The sequence below is a fragment of the Helicoverpa armigera genome, chromosome 16 (assembly GCF_030705265.1).
Source record: "Helicoverpa armigera isolate CAAS_96S chromosome 16, ASM3070526v1, whole genome shotgun sequence".
Classification (NCBI taxonomy): Eukaryota; Metazoa; Arthropoda; class Insecta; order Lepidoptera; family Noctuidae; genus Helicoverpa; species Helicoverpa armigera.
In genome coordinates this window covers 7,258,765-7,282,765 of record NC_087135.1, presented here as the reverse complement: position 1 = coordinate 7,282,765, position 24,001 = coordinate 7,258,765, and the positions used below count along the sequence as shown (strand labels likewise).

The 24,001-nt window shown below is 39.2% G+C and overlaps 2 protein-coding genes across 2 annotated transcripts in view; one reads left to right on the top strand and one right to left on the bottom strand.

Annotated features, from left to right (window-relative positions):
- The first annotated feature begins 281 nt into the window (after nt 1-281).
- Nucleotides 282-15,495, top strand: LOC110379810 (cilia- and flagella-associated protein 61). Its single transcript, XM_064038698.1, has 33 exons — nt 282-512; nt 1,031-1,165; nt 1,391-1,551; nt 1,944-2,088; nt 2,332-2,467; nt 2,725-2,876; nt 3,234-3,297; nt 3,430-3,507; nt 3,825-3,973; nt 4,150-4,232; nt 4,542-4,653; nt 4,941-5,052; nt 5,143-5,219; nt 5,491-5,667; nt 5,909-5,987; nt 6,148-6,273; nt 6,366-6,478; nt 6,694-6,825; nt 7,144-7,338; nt 7,527-7,655; nt 7,743-7,903; nt 8,160-8,347; nt 8,670-8,865; nt 9,123-9,292; nt 9,695-9,801; nt 10,104-10,160; nt 10,287-10,419; nt 11,639-11,812; nt 12,292-12,405; nt 13,077-13,199; nt 13,526-13,588; nt 14,140-14,175; nt 14,479-15,495. The coding sequence occupies exons 1-33, from the start codon at nt 364-366 to the stop codon at nt 14,632-14,634; spliced, it is 4,182 nt and encodes a 1,393-aa protein (XP_063894768.1). The 5' UTR covers nt 282-363; the 3' UTR covers nt 14,635-15,495.
- A 1,086-nt stretch (nt 15,496-16,581) lies between these two features.
- The window catches only part of LOC110379809 (homeobox protein unc-42), a 30,722-nt gene continuing 23,302 nt past the window's right edge, over nt 16,582-24,001 (bottom strand). Inside the window, exons 5-6 of the mRNA XM_021339617.3 lie at nt 19,310-19,451; nt 16,582-17,043 (exon numbers count right to left, since the gene is read on the bottom strand). Coding sequence (XP_021195292.1) covers nt 16,934-17,043; nt 19,310-19,451 — 252 coding nt within the window. The 3' untranslated portion in view covers nt 16,582-16,933. The remainder of the gene's footprint in view (nt 17,044-19,309; nt 19,452-24,001) is intronic.

Sequence of the window (24,001 nt, the reverse complement as noted above, 5' to 3'; positions counted from 1 at the left end):
TTTCTTGAAAATTTGCTTGATATGTCAAAATCATTCCATCTAATTGGAAAATAAGTATCTCAAGGAATCAAAAAATCGATCTTTATCTTGTCGTTTAGAATTCCTAGATAAATTAGAGAATTCAAAATACATACAAATATTCATTATAGTTTGTATAAATTATTTTTGAAAGTATTATGTTAAAATTGAGTCACAGAGTATTTTTGTTTTTTCACCTATTTTATTCTAAGATGCAATAAAAAAATAATCTGTCTCTTCTGAATATGACACCTTATTGTCAAATGTACATAGAAACTGGAAACTTCATTTCTTGTGACAATATTTGTTTGATAGAAACATTGTGTGAAGTGAATTTGTAGAGCAATGCTGCATCAGCGTGGGCCGAAGCCTCCGCCTTTGGACACTGTCCGAATGGCTAACATTGAAGATGCACCTCATATATTGGAGTTACTTGGCGAATCTATATCTAAGAATTTCAGGGTCACTTGTACACACGATATCATGTATCTCATGTATGTTTTAAACTATGTACTGTAGGAATTAGTCCCTCGACCAAAATGTGATGTTATTTTATGATGGGCCATATCATTTTGTATAATAATTGGCAAATGGTTTAGGACCTTCTCAGCTCAGAGTAGAAGATGTCAGATAGGCAATCATTCCATGTAAAACACTCAGCTGCAACCGGTTAGACTGGAAGCCGACACCAACATTGTTGGAGTAAGGGTAGGCAGATATAACGGCAGACGCAAAACGTAATTATAATCCGTGTTTTAGCCAAACTTTATGGGGGCTTGGAATATCGCACGAGAAGGTGCAAAGAGACCATTTTTTGGTATCATCGCGCGGAGGTATGCGGAGGGCATGGGCCGCATGCGCTTTTACGGGCCAAGTGACGGGAGCATTGCAACTACAACGATGTGGATAGAAAAGCAAAAAAAAAACGATGTGGATAAAAAAAAATATATACAAGCAGCGCGTAAATTATATTCGTGGTTAGCTTATTACCTAATTGTAATTTATTTTTCAGTGAGAACTGTGTATTGGCAATATGCCAACTGGACATCAACAAATCCATTATTGGCTTCCTGGCTGCCAGGGATTACCCGTTGTTGCCGGCAGTACATCCTTGTGCATGGGAGGAGTATATCTGGGCCAAATACAAGTACATACCTATTGTATTTTTTTCTTACTCGGTTACGTATGTAGTAGCTACACAACACACATGTTTAACATATAAATCGACTTGCGGTTTCACTCTTTCTGGGGGTATATTATGTACCTATCCTGCTGTATAATTACAGCTACACCGCGCCGGTTACTGCAAAGTTTCACTTTTACATTATGTACCTAGTTTACTTACTACGCTGACTTTTAATCTTTCTTTCAGGGCACCAGAAATGAATGCTCGTAACACCCTGTTCATACATTTGTTGTGTTGGAACGTGAATTACGGACGTGACGTAGTCGACAGCATGCTCAGATCGATCTTCATGCACGACGCTTATATTCTGCATATCGCTATGATTAAATCTGTGGTTTCCCATCCCCGTATGTACCACTTATGTATGTAGAGCAGTAGGTATTAGTAGGTTATATAGTAGGTATTCTTAGAAATTGCAGATATCCTGTAGACACCTTTTCTGCCTATCAAAAAGCTACTGAATGGTGGTGCCTGTAGGGAGAACTGGTAAAAATGTGGCTGATTGGGACACAGAAAGAGTAAGAACTGTTGGGACAAGAAAGTAAATAAGATAGCTGGTACCCACAATCAACACAATATACTACGTGACACAGCGACACCGAGAGGGCTTAATGACATGACAGTTATGAATGGGTCTTCCACCAGTACTTGACTGGTTAAAACCCACTTTTTGTCTTGGTGCTGCTCATCAAAATGTTGATCCCTTTTCTATAGTTTTTTTTTTCTCTATTTGCTATAGTGTTAGTCCCTGGGCAGTCCCGGTCGGAGGGTTCATTCCGTCGCTTGACAGTGATGGAGCGCGGTATCAGTGGTGACTTGCTCCCAGCGCTTTGCGTGGCCGACCGTGCGGAGGTCTGTCCGCGACTGAGGATCAGAAGAGCTGTGTTAGTGTTTTTACTTCCGTTGCTTATATTTTTCTACTATTGCTTATGAAAACAGCGGGTGTGATTATTAGGGATGGGATGACGCTGAGCTTGTAAAAGAGTAGGTATTTAAGTAGTCAAAAATACTTACCTTTCTATTTAAAGAAGTACCTATATTGGAATTAGTACCTACTAGTAGCATTTTTTTTAATTTGATGTACCTACTGAGACATTTTCCTGTTTTCTTATCGTGACGTCATTCAGCGAGGAAGACAACGATGATTTGGTGCCGATCCTCGAGCAACATTCAGATCGACTGCGTTCTCTTTACGGAGAGTTCTACATCAGCGAACTGATATCCAGGCATCCGGAGTCTGAGAGGATATTAATTGTTTGTGAGGTGATTATTCCTTAAAAACTTGGAACTTATAATTTAGAGAATTTTCCGAGGATTGTAAAATATTTTTTGTGTTTGTGTTAGTCTTACCACTTCTCTAGATGTCCAGACTTGGTTGAAAAGGTATCCTAACTTCTGAATGTTTCATTATTATATCATGTTATTATTATTTTTTAAATAAGTTTTTTTTTTTAATAAAGAAAGATGGCTTTTAATATAGAGGGGTATAACTTTAAGTTCCCTAATCATATGTTTTCCAGCACAGTGAATTAGCAGTGGGAGTGATGTGTCTGAATACCCAAATAAACTACGAGTCTTTAGAGGAAAGCTTTGTTCTGTCCCCATTTGGTGGCTTGAGACATTTGGATGACGCACCCAAATTCATGCCGAAAGAAGTTGAGTCCACTTACAGGTCCGTACCTACATATGATAAATACATTATCTATTTATTTGTATGCTGCACATAAAATAAAATAAAAGCATCTTTCTCCTTGATTTAAATAGGTAGATAAATACCTAACTTATTATTTTCAAAAGATTGGTCAATGGTGAACGCACATCATATTCAGTCGTAAAAACCGATGTGTAACTACCAGGTAGGAGTAGCCATTACCTTTGATTTTGGTCAATTTAATCGGCATGTTGTTCTAAACGATGTCGAAATAAACGGTTTTGACTGCAGTAAATTATTGGGAATGGCCGTTAATGGTCATAATCATGACTAAGTAGGTAGTACATAGTTATCATAAAAAAATGTTTAACTTTACAGTCTCTTGAACGAAGCTTATGCGGAAACTACAAAGGCAAAGGATTCTAAGGATGCGAAATCGAGGGTAAGAAAATCTACGTGTACCTACGTATACTTACAGTAATGTTCTTTCATTATCTACTGGACTATTTTACATTTACAAATGACATGAGCTGACTTATTATTTTTTTGCAAATAATATTGAATGTTCGATCAGGTGACTTGGGTCTTCGAAGATGACGAATTCAATACGTTCCGAAGTGTCGGCGTGGCGCCGCCCACGCCTACTGAGCGGGTACGTATTATTAATTAATTAATTAGTTATAAGAAAATAAGGTACTCAGGTACTAGACGACCATTGAATATGAATCAAGTAGAGTATCTGATGTACATAGGTAATATTTAGATGGTAGTTTTTTTTTAAGAAAACTTACGTTTAGATAGATATATAGAGTCATCTGGGAACTCGGATTGGACCTTAAAAATTGTATTTAACCAGCGAATTTGAATTCAATCATCAAATGTAATTTTTAGAAGACGATGACCAAGTCAAAACATAAATAAAATCTGTGACGCTTATCTTATACTGTAACTGTATTGTTTCACCTTCAGTTGTCAACGGCAGAATTGCATCCAAATCAGCTGCAAATTCTAGATCTGTTTGATGATGAAGAAGAAGAGTTTGAATTTGATATCATTAATATTGACACTGATCTACTGAGGGTTCCTCAGATGATACGATACGATACTTTTGGTGGCGGGTAAGAACTTGGTCTTATTGGGTACCTACATGATTTATTTGAGAACCAATTATTTAGTTAAATGTTTTGATAAATATAGCCACTGTTATTTTGTAAATAACAAAATTGCACAGTAAATTATAAACATGTCATTATTTTTCACGGTCACCACAGATATTTACGAAACGTTTTTGTAGGCCTGCCGAAGTTATAATGAAAATATTAGACGGTCGCAAAGATTCTGCACAAGATAAAAAGTCGGAAAAATCGAAAAGGAACCGTAAGTTTTATTAACTTTTTTGTAAATCGGCGAGTTTAAATCTTAGCGCTTGTGCTACGGCGTAGCAAGGCGCGTAGCACGTAGCGTTGTCAGACTCTTACCGTATTCTTTGTATAAGTATACATAGGTATTTGGTCTATGACATAGACCAATCGTACTTTTTGATTGGCCTTTTTGAAACCTTACCAAATTTTTATCATTGACTAAAATCTTACACTGTTGACTAAGATTACCCTTCCTCATTGATGTGTTAATGCAATATTTTTTTTTCAAATCATACCTGCCTATTATATACTTAAAAATTCTAAGTATCGGCGAGTGGTTCGGGGTCTGCTAAAACGCCGGAGCCTATACGATACAGTGGAACTCCGAACGCGTTCCTGCTTGAGCTATTCGCTATTCATCCGGATTATGACGAGAGGTAATTTCCAATTCTGTAGTAAGTTTAGCTGGTGGATGTTAAGTGCCGAAGAGTTAAACTTGGACAGTTTTTCCTTGAAAGTGATGCGTAATTTCATATCGTTTATCATTTCTTTGCTTGTTGGCATAAAACTGAATCAACGTGATATTCTTAATGTATTTCATAAAGATCTAATCACTGGTTTTGTTGCCACATTACTTCCCAATGGCTTCTTCTCATATTTAGATGATACCAGATGACATAATCTTAGGTATATGCAGGTACCAATGAAATATTGATTTTTATAGGTATGGGTTTGATATGCTCGAAGCGGCGTACGAGATGTTTCCAAATAGAGACTATTGTGTCATGTGTCTGCCTACGAACCATCCATCTTTTCCCTTATTAGAACACTTTACTGTAAGTACCTAAAAATGCACTGAAAGTTAGATGATAGTCATTTTTTTAAAATAATTGTTCTCAATGTATGTAACACTATTTATTTTCCAGCTTGTAACTCCATTCGGTTCCAAAATGAGGTACATAAACGAGTCGTTGTATGTGGCACACGTTAATTCAGTGCGAGGGTAAATATTCATAATATTTCTGAATAGGCACAAAAATATTACTGTTCTGTCAAGATTTCATATTTTTTGTCCCTTACGCTGCAAAACTCAAGATTTGAGAATTGTAGTTTTAAAGTTGTAGGTAGTAGAATCACACAAACAATTCTGTTGATATCAGGTATACCAACAACCATCAGCATCTCTTTTTATTTCTTTGAATGATAGCCTCAATTTAAGTTCCCAATCATCAGACAAACAATAAATACCAACGTCTTTCTATGAACCATTTCAGCAAATTATCGGTCCGACCCGGCGAGGCAGTTGACGCAATAGCATTGAAAGACGTATTAGAACAAGCACCGCGGCAGGAAAACTTACTCGACCTGTTCCAATCTACTCTGACGTCACACACGCTGCAGTCATTTATTTTCCTCAGCCAGAACCAACCTATTGGCGTTGTGGTTTTAGGGTTAGTATACTTACTATAATCCGATTTTTTTTTTAATCGTATTCTACCAGCTTTAGATTTGGAAACTTACGGTTTTCAACTCTGTGGTTTCTGAGCTGTAAAAAGGAGGGTTGAAACAGGAGAGGAGCGCTGGATAATTATATAGTACTTACCTAATTAAGAGATGATGAAAACCCTGTCGTAATGAAGAACATTTCTATATGCTCTTTTGTTATATACCTCATTTTTGTTCACTGTCTAGTGGCTTAGAAGACGGTACAGCTATACGAACTCAGTACGATTTGGAACCAGAACCACGTCGCCCTGGCACTGATGGAACGGTAAGATACAAGTGATAAATACAAGTAAAAGGTTTTACTATTCCGTCACACACAACTGTGCCTTGGCTGAATCTTGAGTATCGGTTTGTGATTTTTTTATTTACTTGTTAGTTTCTGTTTGTCTTAACATAAATGTTAGAACAATAAATATCTCTCATAGATATTAGCAGGCGTTATTTCGCCAGCATTTGAGCCTCACGCCCGATGGTATATGCGAGAGCTGTTACGACACTCAAGATACTCCACTCTCTTCTGGATTTGTAGATTATTCGCTAAAGGTGATGCGGTAAGCATTCACACGATATTTTTCTTATTTTATATGTATTCTTATTTTTTTATATACTGGCTGTTTCTTTTGATTTTGTTTTCTGTAACCAGAGTCCAAGTCGCAATTTAATGTCTCTGGCTGGACACATGAACCCAGTCCACCCGCGTCAAAAGGTACCTAATATAAGCGGTAACAAAGATTTGGAGAAAATATACCAGGATTTGTGAGTGTTTTTTTTTACTTTTTCTTCTTTTGTCATAACTCGTTTTACTTTAAATTAATAGTCGGAACAGAGAAAAATCCATTTAAATAATGAATCTTGCAAGATTTCGGGAAACATCACATACTTTTAAATTGCGTTTTTTTATTGTGTGACATAGTTTTCGATCAGAAGCAGACTGGCGTGCCATACATAAAATACATATTTCCATATCACAGGGCTTGTCCATTCGCATTGTGGGTATTGGAACGTCCTTTGACCAGCCTTCCCAAAGTCTACGTGAACAACAGTATTGTGATTGTAGGCGCTAGTCGCACCGGACTTGCTTTCCTTGAGACTTTGCTCATGGGGTAAGTAGCAATTACTTTCCTAGGATTTTTAGACAGCGATGCAGAATATGAAAATTTTTGCTTAAACATGTTCATATTATTTTTGTAGTCTGTGAGACATTGCATTAATGATTATAGCAAAAAGTGGCAGCAGACAAAAATTGGTATTCCCGAAAAGGCTGCTCACTTTATTTGGTAGCAACATTCCCTTTTACTACCACTTTTTTTAATAAAGGGATCAAAACTCAATTCACGATTCTTGGCATCCAAATGGCCAAAGATGAGAAAAAGACCAGGCAATTTATTTTATCCAATACTCCTAATTCCTTTTTCCTCTAGACCTACTTCTCAATACCTAACGTTCAGCAACGTGACCCTAGTATCTGAACACGGTCTACCAACAGTGGCCGACTGTTTGAAGGCAGCAGACATATGCGTGCCGAGAGATGGACGGTACACTGATCGGTACCTCAAGAGCGTTCCCTTCTACTACTATTTGGATGTCATGTCCGCTATTATGGTTAAAATAGACAGGTAATCATTACTTTCGTTAACAGTTCTATATTGGTGTTATTTTTTTTCGATTTTTCCTTGATGAATGTCTTGAAGTAAAGAGTTTTCGGCTGCTGCAATATTTGAAGTCTTGTCTCATTTGGATGAGACCGTTTGTCAAACTCGCTCATCGCTCTAAATAAATGATATTCTAAAGAGTCTTTTTGCAGGAAGAGAAAATGCATCCACTTAAAAGGTGGTGGAACGAAATACTATGACGAACTGGTTCTGACTTGTGGACAGCAATTTCAACATCCTGATTATCTTAAGGAGTCCCTTGGACTTGTGAAGGAAGTAGCGTAAGTTAAAGCGACTGTATTTTTGCAGTTATGTGGTTTTGTATCTTCTGTTTGAACGTGCCTTTTAAAATCTTTTTTTTTCTTCAGTAAAGGAAAGCCCTGTGATAGAATGCTTCTGGACAACCCCAAATATAAGGCCGAGACAGTCCCAATGCCTCCTGAGATGCCTGAGAATGTTTTCCTTATCAATTCTCTGTTCGAAGCAAACATCTGTTTGAGGCATCTTATGCGCATGATAAGTGATACTAGTAAGCATATATTGTTATACATATTGCATATCTTCAATGTAGGTACTTCTTCTTAGAAGTCTACGTTTATGTAGTGCAGAGGTGATCTCGAAATGCCATTCTATTTTTTTCCTAAATGATGATGACTCCATTAGAGGTATATTACCGGATATTGTATTTCAACCTTACTTTTATCCGACTTTTATCCGCTTTTACTACTTTGCCTGATCCACTAAACCTATTTTTTTCTACACCGCAATCTTAACTGTTTATACAGAGGAGGTTCGAGAGCCATTAAGCAAACGTAACCAGGTGATAGTATACGGGGATTGTATTGAAGCTTATAGTTGTATAGCAGCGTTATTAGAACTGGGACTGTTGCCAGAACTCATTGTCTTTGTGGAACCTTTCCCTTCAACCGAAGAACCCGCTCCTCTGAGAGTCAATTGTTTTAATGATGAGACGGTATGTTTGAGCTTATAATTATATAACAAGTTTATTACTGTTTGACTGCAGTATGGTGTGATACCGTTCTAAAGATATAGGGTTCAATTACTTTACGAGCTCAGATCCTATGAAGTTCTGATCATAATATGATCAGTGTGACCGTGTGTGCAATTTAGCTTTCAGCTTTTGAGTATGGTATAAAAAACACTAAGAATTGGAGAAAAATACTATACTGGATAGTACTAAAGCTCTCATAAGAAGAAGATAAGAAATAATAAAATGACAAATCAATTGTAACTCGCGTATCTGCGCTCCAGAATAGGTTTATGAAAGTTTACAGATTGATGCAAGAGTCCAAGCCACAGTAGAAAGTATGGGCATCCGAGTATTACGTCAATGCCATTTAGCAGCGTGGCATCAGATAGGCAACCGAGTGGAGTCTTTAGACTTCATGGCGCCTTTAACTTCCATCTCTCTTAGAAGTTTTGCACTTTTCTACTATGGATTGAAAGCGATTAACTTACATGCATTTAAAGGTATTTCGCAAACTTATTGGAAATTAAAATTCTTCTTACTTGAACTTATGTTGATAGAACTTTTTTTACGTTACTACTTGTAGGTACGTACAGGCGAACATAGAATTTTCATATCATGTAATGTCTGGTACTTCAACTATATGAATTCCATCCTCCGATGTGTTTCTTTTCTTGCCAATCTGAAAAATTGGCTTATGTCCAAAACCAAGCTGATTATAATATTATTTCTCCGTAATATTTTCTTATACTCCGTACAGCTATCAACGAAAGTGGTTTGGTGTACGACGGAGGTTTGGTAGTGAGTCCTACTTTTGAGACGAACGATCCCAGTATATTCGGAGCGGGCACTTGCGTGCGCTACTCTCGGCGACTGTACGCGGGCAAGAGCTTACATATTAATCATTATTCTGAGGATATTGGAGAAGCGGTAATGTACTCCATATAATAATATAATGGCGTCCACGGCCGATTTTGGCTACGGCTGCTGTTCTCATGTAAGGAGATCAGCCAGCTGCGCAGGACATATTATAGTGCACGAGCATTTGCGCAGACACAAGTGCACTCACTATTACTTCACTCCATATAGTATGGTGTAGGATTTGAGTAGGGTTTATCACCTTTGAAACAGTACAAGCTGTTTCCCACAGTGTTTACTCACGTTCCGAGGGAACTATTTCGCATATCACTTTTTAACCCTTAAAGCGAAACTAATTTATTGACATCGTCGTCATTGCCTCACCGCGCTGTGCCTGCGTGTTGGTGAATTTGAGTGATTCAATCACAATGCCATAGTTGTACTATGTGCTATTATTTGAAGGTATATTTTCAGCTGGCAAGATTATTCTTACACAAGTTCGATCCGTTCATGATGGGTGATCCTGAAAACTGTGAAGCGCCCCCTGATCTATTACCAAGATACAGTTCTGCTGGCTTAGGGTATGTTTGTTACCTAGTTTGCTACACATTTTTTATAAAATACTAGTGGTTTGACGCGGTTTCAACCGCGTCCCGTGGGTACTACTGCCCGTACCGGGGTAAAATATATCCTATGGCACTCAGTTGTAGCTATATCTATCAGTAAAATAATTTTGGGAAATCCCACCAGCGATTCCAAAAACCCCCTACATACAAACTAAGACAAATTTTACCTCTTTGTAATATTAGTATAGATTTTACGAATTTTTACCACTAAATGAAACTAACTAAGCTTTTGGGGTTTAAAATTTTGTTTGTTTCAGGTTCAAAGGGAGCTCAACTACGGGCAGCAGACTTTCAATAACTTCACAATTCAGACGGTAAGTTGTTATAGTAGCGTGAATCCGTAAAAGTATAACGTGTTAAAGATAAGACCTTTTGCTTAATTTGGAGCTTCTCCATTTGGGGTCCAAATAATATACCTATATTCCTAAATTGGTTATTAGATGGCAACCAGTGATGAAATTCGAATCGCCAATCGTTCAGTTTGCTGCGTTGCCGGGACCTCTGTACTACTTGAAGCTAAGAAAGCCTGGAAAAGAGGTCCCTATGGCCATACAACAGTGTTTACCTCGACAGGTAATGTACCTACTTATAATTCTATAAATAATGTTTTGATATTCACTATAATTTAAATTACCTTAACTATAGTAATAATAGGGTATAATTTAGGCGATCACCAAAAATATTTTTAAGACTAAGCTGAGGCACCAAATAAAATAAACAACTCCAAAAAAAATAAATTGACTTTATTAAAAGGGCACTAAAGTATATAATATTATGATCCAAAAAAAATAAAATAACGTCAGAAAAATCGCAAATCTCGCACAAATATTATTTTTGGTTCCCAAAATGGATTAATGGTCACCAAATTCTATCCAACTAAAAGATTAATATTACTACCAAAATCAAAGTTAGTGACGAAAACGAATCGCTGCAAAACCGACTCCACGTAGTCTTGTCTGCCCTACCCCTAGAGTGCAATTCAAAACCGCGTAGGCGCGGAGGGGCGAGGCGGCCTGCGAGATGAGGCGCAGGTAGTTTTTAAGGCTCGCCGCCGCGGCTGAGGCTGGCCGGCGGAGCCGGCCAGCAAGCCGAAGCTGCGGTGGTGAGCGTGAAAACCATCTGCGACGATAAGCTCGCATGGGACCGCCGGAGCCCCGCAGTGCCGGAGCCGTGACAGAAGCCATGCTTGCTGCATGTTGCGTGCTTACATTTTACTACTGAGTTACACACAAATTCATATAACAATAAATAAGCGACGTACGTTTGGGAACCCCAGTATATTAATTGGTATTTGGGAAATATTCTAGCGATCGTTAGCTTTTTTAGTCTAACAAAAATGACCAAATTAGGAGTCATGGTATTACATAATTGGTAACATCTAAGTAGTGACAATATATAATATTTGGTCTTAAGTGTATTTTAAAGGCGTCCATATATTTTTTTAGTAGTCAATAATACGAAAAAATGGTTTTACCTAATAATATTTTTGGAAACGTTATTTGGTGACCATTTATCCATTTTGGTAACCGTATAGAATTTTTTTGGTAGTAAAATAGGTACTTTTTTGGGTGGTGTTTAAACACAAGCCGTAATAATACTCCACAAAAACGGTGCCTTTAAATGTTAGCTTGTTTGCTTAATACTTTGGAGACTTTTCTTTTGTATGGAAAGCAAAACATTTCATCAGCCATGTCACCGAAAAATGAATAAAAAGTTACCACTTTTGGTTTACATACTTGCGACATAATATATTAAATAAAAGCAGCAACAAATTATACCTTCAAACTCCCAGGGCCATACACTTCTGACGGACAAAGGTGGCAATTATTTCCGCCTCCATCTCAACGTGCTACATGTCGTCGACGCGGTCACCTGCCTCTCCCACAAGCCTTTCTCACCAGAAATACTGCAGCAGCTCTATGGGAAACACGAGGCCTTCTTCAATAAGCTGTATACTAGATTCCAGGTAAGATAAAATGCAAAAACATCTAATGTTAGCAGGTTATTTCATCCCCAAATTCTTGCAAGCACTATATACTTCTTCGTTACTACACTATATACTACAGTTATCGGCAGATATTGAGCCCTGACCTTCACACGCGCAGAAGCGATTTACTGCCTTATTGCCTTATACGTACGGGTGCGCAAAACGATCCCCACTCTTCCGCCGAGAGCTCAATATCCGTGCCGGTAACTGTACATCCTATTAACTCTTGCCCTCTTATCAATAAAACAGACATACATTTTCATCTGTTTAAACTTGGATAAACATTATTCGTATTTATTAATAAGGGGGTTAATGTTCAAGGCATGTACGAAATCAGAAAAAGGATCGAAATATTTACCCCAATTTTTTCCTACGAAATTATATAACACTTAGCGCTGGAGCAAAATATAATTCTGCTATTCTGCTATGAGATCTACATTGTTTATTTATATTTACAGAAGAAGCAAATAGACGATTTCTACGACTTCTTCACGCAACCATGGATGTCCGCTTTGTACCAGGAGTCGTTCAGAGATCTCGTTGATGATATCAACGAGCAAGATATTGGCACGGTACGCGTAAACATTATGTACATACATATTTGACTATTCCAAACGTAGTCAAACATATGGATAACTTATCTTGATTATAGCCATTTATTATATCAATTTTAAACCATAAGTTTCACTCGTAAAACGCCAAATTCGACGGCAACCACCACAATTTCAATGCCAACAATCAACGCCATCTGGGTTCAAAATGTTTCAAACCAGCGGTGCCTCACTTTTCCACTTGTAAATGGAAACATTCGCTGGTAGGGTGGGCTTGCAGTCTAATGTAGGCGTAGATTATCTTTTGGATGTTCAGGCTAAGAGATGGCATTACTAGCGTGCAATCATGCTTTGCTAGATAAATATTTAATTCACGGCGGTTTATTCCACTAAAATACGGAGGGTAAAATCTGCAAGTATAAAATACTAGCTTCCGCAAGCGGTTTTACCCGCGTCGTGAAGGAGAGTTCTCTCTCATGTATAAAAAGTATTGCGTATATTATTCAGATATATAACCTGTAGTTCTGGAAAGTTTCATCAAAATCCATCCGCTAGTTTTAGCGTGAAAGAGGAACAAACATCCATAAGCCATACATACAAACTTTCGCGTTTGTAATATTAGAAGGACGTATTTAAAGATATGTAGTTTTAATGTTTTATAAAAGAAGTCATGAAGTGTACTTGGATTTCAGATACAAGATTTAGTGAAATCCAAGTTTGCCATGTTCGACCCGGAGGTGAATCAGATGAAATCGACGATGTTGGAATCGGAGCGATCCACGGAATCCCTTGCTTCTTCAAGCGATTACCTTCAGGTTCTAGTTTTTTATCTTCATAGTAGCCGTTTTCATTCCTATCGTAGCTGTTATTTATTGTAGCTGCACAGATAAACAGTGGCTTATATTTTACTCTGATGTATGAGCTATATTTGTGTTAGAGTTCATCAAACTCTGTTTTACTTTTACGTTTGTAATCATTACTAATTCGTAGTGGTGCAGTAGTAGGGTTCTATGTAACTTTTATATCATATCTCAAATCTAAAGTTTTTAAAGGATTTCTGATTCTAAGATATGGTGAGCTAGCGGTTTTCAGAGTTACTTCAATGGTTGATGTTAATGTATCTTGTTCGTTTCTGTTATAGGAACCACGGAAAGTTGGCACGTTCCGTTCTATGATAGACAAATTCGTTGCAAGGGCTATGTTTGTAAGTTTTAATTTAGTTCCTTACGTGTTCAATAATTAATGACCAGATTTTCCAAATCGAGTCAACATGTCAAGCAATCATTGTGGCAATTGTTGCTTCAGAGGTAAATTTAAATATACAAGACCATATCGACTGCAAGCAAGCAATACCTCCTATCTGACTCCGAGTGGATTTTAAAGGGGAACAATAAAACTTAATATATCCTTATTCCGAGGTAGGTATAATGAGATACTGATAATCCAAGTTTTCTTTTTTTACGCATAGTATTGATTAATAAAGTTTTTTGTTTTTATTTTGAATCTAAAGGTAGTTTATGGTAGATACGAGTTTTTTGAAACAAAAATGTCAGATAGGAGGTATTGCTTGATTGCAGTCGATATAGTGTCTGAAGTCGCATCAAGGATTAAAAGAATATTTTACTTACCTATTGTTACTTTTTACAGGCGAATACAAAGCCGAATACGATTCAATTTTAATCTCAATCAATACAACCGTTTTACTATAAAAGAAACTCTTAATATACAATTTCATGACAACCTTTCATTTTGCAGGATAAGGCGGCAGAAGCAGGAACTCCTATGCCATCGGTAAGTAATTTTTCAAACGTCAAGTAATTAATTTAGTCAAGTGCAATGGCATTCAGAAAGTTAAATTATGGTAAGAAACGAAATTTGAAATAAGTGTCGCTTCGGACTTTTGACTTACAGAATTCTACTTAGAAAGCGATTAAAGATATTATAAATCAGAGTAAGTGGAATAAGGCTTTACGATTGATCTGTGAGAAAAATGTCAAGTATTACTTTCCCCACTCTTCTTCAGCCATCTTTCACTTCGCATGTCTTTGTCTATCTTTACCTGAATTAATATCACAGCTTACCACTTTTTCCCAGGAATGTGGTCAAAGCAAGCAGGTGCGCATGGAAGCATCAACCTTCTGGAAGAAGGTTAGCGGCGAGCGCATAGTGATGGCGCATGTCTCTCGCTATTTGGACAAGCATTCAGTCACTAACCCGCACTTTGCTATACCTAAACCGGAGTCGGTGTAGTGGAGTTAGATGAGTATTTGTGTTTTTTTTATATGGATGATGTTTTGAGCGGGTAGATGTTTTAGAAGATCTTTTTGCTGTGGATTTAACTATAAACCAACTGGACGCGAAGGTGGATTATGTTTCTAACCTATTGATCCGTATGGGTATATAGATGTTGTTTGCTTAGTTTAGTTGGTGGTAGAAATATAAATGGGAGGTATGGTTACTCTATATTGAAGACATTATTCTTTAAAATAATGGAATGCTGACTTATACCCTACTAGATCGTAAATATGATTGCTAAAATGGATAGAATTAAAATTGGCATATAACTTGAACACGTTTTTTTGAGACATGGGTTCTTTTGTGAATATAATTTCATTTGGATTTTATTATGTATATTTTGATTTGGATGTTATTTATTATGAAAATTAAACAGTCAATTACATTTTACACAATTTATTTCATTTTACACATGTTCATTATTAGACAAGTTTCCTTACATATTATATTTACATTAAAATGCACAGTATGGCCACTGACTGTGAATGGAAATCGTCGAAACAGTCTTAATTGATATGATTTTGTTTTGTACAAAAGCCGAAACAATTATAATATTTTTTCATTTTATTTTATTCTTATAATTAGGTAGTTCTATGAGATCAAAGGGTCTTGATAAATGTGTATAAGTTTGACTAGCAATCTTTGGTTTTAGAGCCTTTTCAGACTTGCGATATTGATGCGTCGCGGCGGGATATCTAACGCGATATGGATAGAGAGCACATACATTATGATAAAGGGCGCGCGTATCGCCGCCGCGACGTCAGTGTTGTGTGAAAAGGCTCTTATAATCTGTTAAAAATGTAATGAAAATGGCCTCTTATTATAATTTGACTAAACAATATCTAGTTAACATTACAATATCGTTGAGCTGTTAACACCTTAGAAATGATCATGCAAAAACCAATTTATATTTACATAGGCTGTATTGCAATGTTTAGTAACACTTTATTCCTTGATGGCTCTATATGTTTCCTACATAGTGACATTAATATAGGGAAGATATAGGAAACGTAAGTTTTCATATTCGGCTAGAAGAATTTCTAATGAAATAGAAGAAAATATTCAGTTTTAGAAATGAAAATATCGTAAGAATTAGGAAATCATTGATGTTTATTATTTCTTTTTTATCTGTGCTAAATAATTAAGTTCAGTTTTAGAGCCATCAAAGACAAAGGTTTATATATCTCAATCAATACGACAATCATGAAAATACGTTACTTAGCTTATTCGATTTAAAATGTCTGTACAATAATGACTAGCATACACAATTTACGTATATCGTGAAACAAACGTTTTTAAGACCTGTATTAATAAATCATTTATGAAATCTTCAATTCATAGATACATTTCTGTGCTTGTATGGATATATAAGGTTCATGTTTTTGCTGGACAAGCTTTCTTTGCAAATTGTCAAGCATAGGACTTAAAGGTACGTTTCCGCATCTAACGATCGACCGCACGCGACTGCAGCTTAGCATAGAAATGCACCTTTATATCCACGGTAGTTTAGTGATGCTATTTTTTATACGATTGACTCGATAAAGATCGGTTTAAAGAAATTATAATTGTTTTACTAATACAGGTCTAAATAAATTAAAACACTATTTGTACCTATTTATATTCTAAACACGTATTCACGCGTGAGAGTTATTCGATAGAACTTTTTGTTTGCGCACCAACTTGTGACATTCTCCAAACTCCAAATTATATTAGAAAATAATGTTTTTTTTTTGCTTCTTCTTCTGTGGAAACTGACGCTTTATAAGTGGTATTTTTGAAGTATCTTGGACTTGGTATTTACCTTCTATTATCAGAATTATAGAAATCGATCAGTTTTGAAAATGCTGATCGACCGAATCGATGATTCCAAATGTTTTAGAAAACGGTTATTGAATTTCTTGAGGACGAATAGTTTTATGTTAATTTTAATATTTACAAACAACAATAAACTGCTTTAAACTGGGAAAAAACTACCGATGTGTTACATGACAGATGAATCATATATTAACAATTTCACCACTTCATTTCCTTCAAACCTTACATTCGTACATACTCGCTGGTACGAATGTAAACACCACCAAACAGCTACTGAGAACATAAGTAGGCAATGAAACAGCTACAGAATGAATGTACATTTGGAGACAAACCACGTAGGTACGAACGTTTCCGCAGTTCGCGATCCATGTCGCGCTGACTACGGCGGCGCGTAGTCGTGCGCCGGCGCCGGCGAGTAATCGGCGCCGTGCAGCAACGATTAGGTCTGGTATTGGAGCATCGGCGCGGCAGCTAGGTTCGCGTGGTGGCCGCTGTTCATCCGTAGAGCAGACAGCGATTTGTTGTACCATTCGTCTTCGGCGCTCATACCTGGTGGAAAAAGATCTTTAGAATAAATGGGTAAAAACATATGACGTGCAAGAATTAGAGCATCAATGGGAGATGACAGGCAATATTATTACTAAACTTCAGAATTTGCTATGTGATTTTTAATTATTATTTGCCATGATTAGAAGCTGAGTAAAGGACGTAAACACGCAAGAATAAAATCGTAACAAAATGGAGATTCATAAGTATCGTTTTTTTTTAAAGAAACGTTTCGATATTCAAGACAAAAGACTAGGTGGAACTCCCAAGTAATATTTAACTTCGTTCGGTAAGACATTAGACATTGTTAGTACGTAGCACATATTAGCAGTCTACGAGAGTTCGTAGCAAGTTCGAAGCGCGAAGCGCACGTTCGGCGCGTAGTCGCGCTACGTAGCTATATATACGTAGCTACTCGATATACGTAGAGGAGGGCAGGGAAGCGAATAGTGAGGAACCGAATCGACCCTCGCGTTTTCTCAAGATGCAATCTCGCCGCAGGAAATAAGATATTTGCCAAGACGCCGCGAGGACGCCCGCCAAAGTAAATGTAGTGGAAATTTTCTTATTAGAATATCTACGGTACGATGCCTCGCCTCCTTGCTCGTTTTTTTCTTACGCAGGAATCTTTGCGCCCGCGGCCGCTTCGTATTTCACGGTTTATCGCTTCGAGTTTTTTTCCCCGTTTCTATTTTTCGAAATAGAGTGCAGTAAATGGATTCTGTGTGCGGAAACCTATTAAAATTGTAATATTGAAATTACAAACATTTGATGGGCAAACAGAGCCTACGGCTATTTCCATGTGTAGTTAAGAAATATAATGCCTATTCTTTATAGATCTTAATAGATATATTCGGATACCAGTTAAGATACCAAGTTTGTATAAGTTGTTAGTATATTAGGTGATATAAACGTCTTGGCTTGAGGATAGCAAATGAATAATCTCCGGCCGCACGCTCAAGGCCCGATCAATTATTCGACACATGTCTTGGACGACCTACATACATAAGTACATAACTGTGGGTATAGGTATATTTCAATGCAATCGATATGAAGCACGTGTAACTATAACATCTACGTCATATTATGTCTGTTTGTGCCCGTATGTACCTATTAGTACTTAGTTGTCGCCTGATTTTACCTGCATGCCGAGATTCCTATTATATTTCCGACACTAGAATAAAAACTCGGCTTTATGTTATTTTGAGTAGGTACTCTCTATATTGGTCAAAAGTTTTTCTCATTAATCATCATTTTTATCTAAAAAGAGTCACACGTTTTTTTACTATGTGTGATGAAATGTGGTAGATATAAGTTATTTGTTCCTATAATGAAGTCGATTACAAACTACGTTGTCCAATTATGCTAAGAAGAAGAATTAAATGAAAATACGCTACACTACAAATGTGCGATTGAAAACATTCAAACATTTTACTATCTGTACGTACATAACAGCGCATATAAAAACAAACCGTGTGACATCGTGACCCAAAAGTCGTGACAATTCACGCATTAAGGCATTGTGTTACCTACACGTGTATGCTCCTAGATATTTTTAAATCGTCACGTTCTTCAGTACTCAAAGTCACGACCAAAATGAAAAATATTTATTGGTAAAACAATAGATTAAAGGCATAAGTTCGCCTCGACTCAAAGACAAAGAGTGATAAAAACCAGAGCGGTGATATTAATAAATTGTAATCGAGTTCTTTTTCTTTGCGATCATCTGTCGGCGGGCCGTGTGGCGAGGACCAAGTTTTCCCATTATTACAAGGGATATTTGTATAAAAACGAGGCATCATCTTCGCTCCAGCCAACTTTATAATTGCCTTGACGGCTCTAATAGAAACTTGATGAAAGCTGCCGCTCGCCCGACGTCTACCGCTTTTTGTTTTACGGTACAAACTTACATTTTAGTTCGTATCGCTCTTACTGCAATTTGTTGTATGAAAATATTTTAGGGTAGTTATTTTGTTAGGAATTTTCTCTTCGTGTTTGTAGATTTTTAAGAAAATGTTTTTTGGCAAGCCATTTAGGTAATACGCATTCTTCTGACTTGGTAATTCACACTTTTTATTTAAGAGACTTTATCAGGATGACCAGAAAAGTCAATCACAAATATGTCCTCCGATAAAAAGAATCACGTCAAAATTCTCGCTCTGCTCTTAAAAAATTACCTGAAAAAAATCACTCAAAACCTTCATAGTAGGTACTTACCTCATATTTTCCCCTCCTCTACAAGCACCCCAGACACCATTATAAAACTCACCCATAGTATCCTGTCGCATGCCGACGGCGCTCATATTGGCGCCGTGCCCCATGGAGAAGCCTTGCGGCATGGGGTACGAGCCACCGCCCATCTGTGACAGCGAGAATATGTCCTTCTGCAGCTCCTCGTAGCTGCCGTGGTGCTGGGTGATGAAGAATATAAATTAGTATAAGGAATAAAAAGACAATTGTGCTCGGTGGGAGGTGGACTGTATCAATAGTTTGCGGTAAACACCGGGAAAGAGGGAAAACCCCGCCTTAAATTAAACAACTGGTTAAAAAAGTCAAGAAAAACGAGAGGGCGGCTCGCTGCGAGACGGCGCGATGACAACTCAAAACAGAAACAAAAGACGAACTAAAAAGTAAACAACTAGTTGCAGCCAGTACTGCAAGGAGTTCGGAATGCGTACGAGCCTCGCCCTCGTTGGTCAATTTATTAGTTTAATGAAATTAAAAATATTATAACAAAAATCAAAGGGTAAAAAATACAAAGATAAAATAACAAAAACTAATTCCATCGTTAACATCCCCCACCCCAGTGCGTCAGCACTCATTCCCGATAGCTATATACACAACTCGTGCTACCGGTCGTCGCAATATGCCCGACTTTGTTTGCACCTCGGCGACTCTGATGCGGCCGTCTTGGCCTGGCATCACCCTTCGAATTATGCCGCGTGGCCAAACGTTTCGTGGGGATGCGGGATCGACAATTAAAACGAGGTCACCCACTTGTAAGGGCCTCTGCTCCTGCTGCCACTTCTTTCGCGGACGCATGTCCGGCAGCACCTCCTTCACCCACCGTCGCCAGAATGAGTCAGCCAGCTGCTGAGCAATCCTCCACTGTTTGCGCAAGAATGTATCTGACTCATCAAAGGTGCCCATAGTCGGTAGGTTTGAGGATGAGCCAAGGAGGAAATGGTTGGGTGTTAATGTCTCGTCAGTGTTCGGCTCAACGCTCACATGGGTGAGGGGCCGACTATTTACCATCACTTCAACCTCTGTCATGAGAGTTTGTAGAACAGCATCTCGAGGCGCTCGCTCTTTCAGCACGACTTTCAGTGCGTTTTTCACGCAGCGAATGAGTCGCTCCCATGCCCCACCCCAATGTGGGCTGGCAGGGGGGGAAAACGTCCATGTAGTGGTCATGCTGTAACTCTGTACTCCGTCAGCTAAGAGTTTCTCATCCAATTCGGAGACACACTTCTTCAACTCCTTGTCGGCGCCTCTCAGATTAGTACCATTATCCGAGTAAAGGTGTCGCGGCCACCCGCGTCTCGCTGCCATTCGTCGGAGAGCCATTATGACGTCATCGGTAGTAAGGCTTCCTACGAGCTCAACATGTATAGCCCTCACATTGAGACAGGTAAACAACACGCCGTACCTTTTTTCTCGGCGGCGTCCTATGGTCACTTCCATAGGTCCGAACAGGTCCACTCCAGTGTGGGTAAAGGGACGCTGATGACCGAGGAGGTCGAGGCTGTGCACGCCTGATTCTGCACAGCATGCATTTTGAAATGACATGTTTAACAGTAGGTCTAATACGTATAATCCAGTACTTCTGTTTCAGCTCATTTACCACCATCTCCTGGTGGCCGTGGAACGCTCTTTGGTGATAATGCTTCACAATCAGCTGAGTAATGTGACTGCGACCATCTAGTATAACAGGTTGCTTAACATCTGGAGTTATTTCAGGAGCAGCGTTGATGCGGCCTCCACATCGCAGGACTGCGTGCTCATCTAGATACGGAGATAAGGTAAGTAGCTTACTCGAAGTAGGTAGTGCCGTAGACGCTTGAAGTAGCTTAATCTCTTTTCCAAATGATAAAGCCTGTGAGTGCTTTATTAGTAAGCGTTCAGCCCTGTCCATCACGTCATCATTCAGATTACAGGTGGAAGCTATCTGTTTTCTCTTATTGATGGCCTTGGTAATGTTATCAACGAAGGTAAGTACTCGACTTGTTGTTCGTAGCAAGCGTAGCCATGAAGAGAAGCGTGAAGGTTCAGGTACAGGTAAGTTACAGGTTTCTATGGTGTTATCAATTACTGTTACACATTCTAACAACTCTTTGTTGGCAGGTTCAACGACATCTAGCGGCCAATATTCCGGATGCTTATACAAGAATACAGGTCCCTGTAGCCACTCATCTTGTAACACCGAGCAATCGTAGTTTTCTCGTGTGGCTATATCTGCTATATTTAGCTTAGTCGGTACATAGCGCCATTCATGTATTCGAGTCAACTCGTCAATTTCTCCCAATCTATTGGCAATGTACATCTTGTAATTACGAGCGTTATTTTTGATCCAGTGGAGTACCGTCGTAGAGTCACTCCAAAACACTCTCCTTACAGCTTTCATCTTGTGCTCGTTAGTAATAGTGTCCGCGAGCCTAGACGCTAACACCGCGGCCTGTAGTTCGAGACGCGGTACTGAAATCGGTTTATTCCCCGCAACTCTGCATTTGCTAGCAATGAATGCCACACGTATGTTATCGACGTGATCAATCCATCTCCAATAAGCCACAGCGCAGAATGCCTTGACAGACGCGTCACAGAATACATGCATCTCGAGTTCTCTATAACAATTTCTGTTCTCAACAGTTTGGTTGAACGTCGTCGACGGCAGCGGCGTAGCACTGGTGTTGTCCGCTACGGGCGTAGCGCTGCTCGTAGCGCTCGTAGGGTCGACGAGGTCATTAGCCGACAGCTGATGCTTTGATGGTGAAGCTCCCATTAGCTCCAGCGTGAAGTAGCGTCGCACGTCGTCATCCAGCTCGTCGGTCGCGGAGACAACAACAGGCGCGACGTCCGACACACACAACGTCGTGTGCTGAGCTTGAGTACTCGGTACCCTGCCGTGCAGGCACCAACCCAATGGTGTGCGGGTGGCGCACGGCTCGCCTGGCTTGCCTACTAGTGTCTCTAAAGGTAATAATAAATGGTAATTATCTTGCCCTATCAGAAAGTCGGGTTTTAGCGACGCAAAACACAGATCGTTTTTAATATCACGTAAGTGGTCATAGGTCTCGCACTTAAAGTTCACTGACCCTTGTTCAGGCAAACTCAGTTCGTTGACACTACGCGCACTTATATTAAACTTTTCACCGAGTTTGTTAGACACGATTAAGTCCACTAATTCTGCCGCACACACTAGCTCGTTCTTGTCCCATGCGCCACGAACTCGCATGGTTTGTGTACGCCCGCGCAGACCGGCGCGCGCAGCCAACGACGCGCTGATCATTGAGACATTGAAGCCGTCGTCAAGAACTGCACTTGCACGGAATGCACCATTAGGTCCGTGAATAAGTTCGGGAACCACTTTCAACCGCACTGACCATTCGTTGTGGTTGGTGTTAATGTGAGTTACCACTTCAATTGGTTCACTACCAGATTGTGTCGCCGTGCTTGGGGCGACGACCTCTTCGGCGGTAGCGATCGGCACGTAGTGCAGCAGGCGATGATGCGGTTGTCCGCATGCAGTGACGTCACATAAGTTTTCTCGGTCGCTAAACTTGCAGACTTGAGAAGACTCTTCATATGCTTGCTTAAACTGTAGCCAATCAAGCGGGTCACCGTCAAACTTCGGTAAGTCGTTTGGCATAGACAGTTGGTTAAGCAGCTTAGTTTCTGCCTGGTTGGCGTTGGTGGTTGCGGTGGCGGCGGCGAGGTCCTTAAGCACACATGCCGATTGCATGTGCATAGTGCCGTCGTCAGTACCGCTCTGGTTTGGTTGCACGTTCCCGAGCTGAGATGGGCCGGCGTTATCCAATTGCTGCAAGACAGCGTCTTGCCGTTGTGCCGGGCGCAGCGCATCGTCGTGACAGCTAGTGACGCGCTGTGTCTTCACCCACTCCTCGATTCGAGACGCATTTTCCTCTTCACCAGGTTCACCATCAGCTAGCGACTGCGAGCCGCAGCTGTCCAGCTTCGCCAGGTCGGCAGCCAGCTTCTTTTCAATGAGTTCCATTTTCAGAAGCGCCATTTGTTCCGCCGCCTCGAGTATCAATCGTGCCCTCCTCGCCTTCACTGAAGACCTCGCAGAAGGAGATTTTACCAATGGTCTTGACTTCTTTACATTAGTAGGCGTAGGTTCTTCAATATCTTGTTCCCGGCGCGCCGCGCTTCGCGTGTTCACCATTTTTTTTTCTCAGTTCGCGGTGTACGAAGTATCCAAGTTGCTGGAACGATCCGGCTCGAAGGACCAACGGATGTGCTCGGTGGGAGGTGGACTGTATCAATAGTTTGCGGTAAACACCGGGAAAGAGGGAAAACCCCGCCTTAAATTAAACAACTGGTTAAAAAAGTCAAGAAAAACGAGAGGGCGGCTCGCTGCGAGACGGCGCGATGACAACTCAAAACAGAAACAAAAGACGAACTAAAAAGTAAACAACTAGTTGCAGCCAGTACTGCAAGGAGTTCGGAATGCGTACGAGCCTCGCCCTCGTTGGTCAATTTATTAGTTTAATGAAATTAAAAATATTATAACAAAAATCAAAGGGTAAAAAATACAAAGATAAAATAACAAAAACTAATTCCATCGTTAACAACAATTGTATTGAACCTTAGGATCTTAAGATAATAAATTGTTGTTAATGAGAAGCTGATATCAAAGGTCCCTTATTTATCGATAATACACTCCTTATTTTTATTAAAGAATATATTACATTAGTGATGATGTCATTGTATAGTACCTAGC

Excerpts from the sequence above, each read along its gene's own strand:
- LOC110379810 (XM_064038698.1), top strand. The coding sequence starts at position 364 with ATGCTGCATCAGCGTGGGCCGAAGCCTCCGCCTTTGGACACTGTCCGA. Across the intron at positions 4,654-4,940 it reads CATCCGGATTATGACGAGAG|GTATGGGTTTGATATGCTCG; the intron begins GTAATTTCCAAT and ends TGATTTTTATAG. Across the intron at positions 7,339-7,526 it reads ATTATGGTTAAAATAGACAG|GAAGAGAAAATGCATCCACT; the intron begins GTAATCATTACT and ends GTCTTTTTGCAG.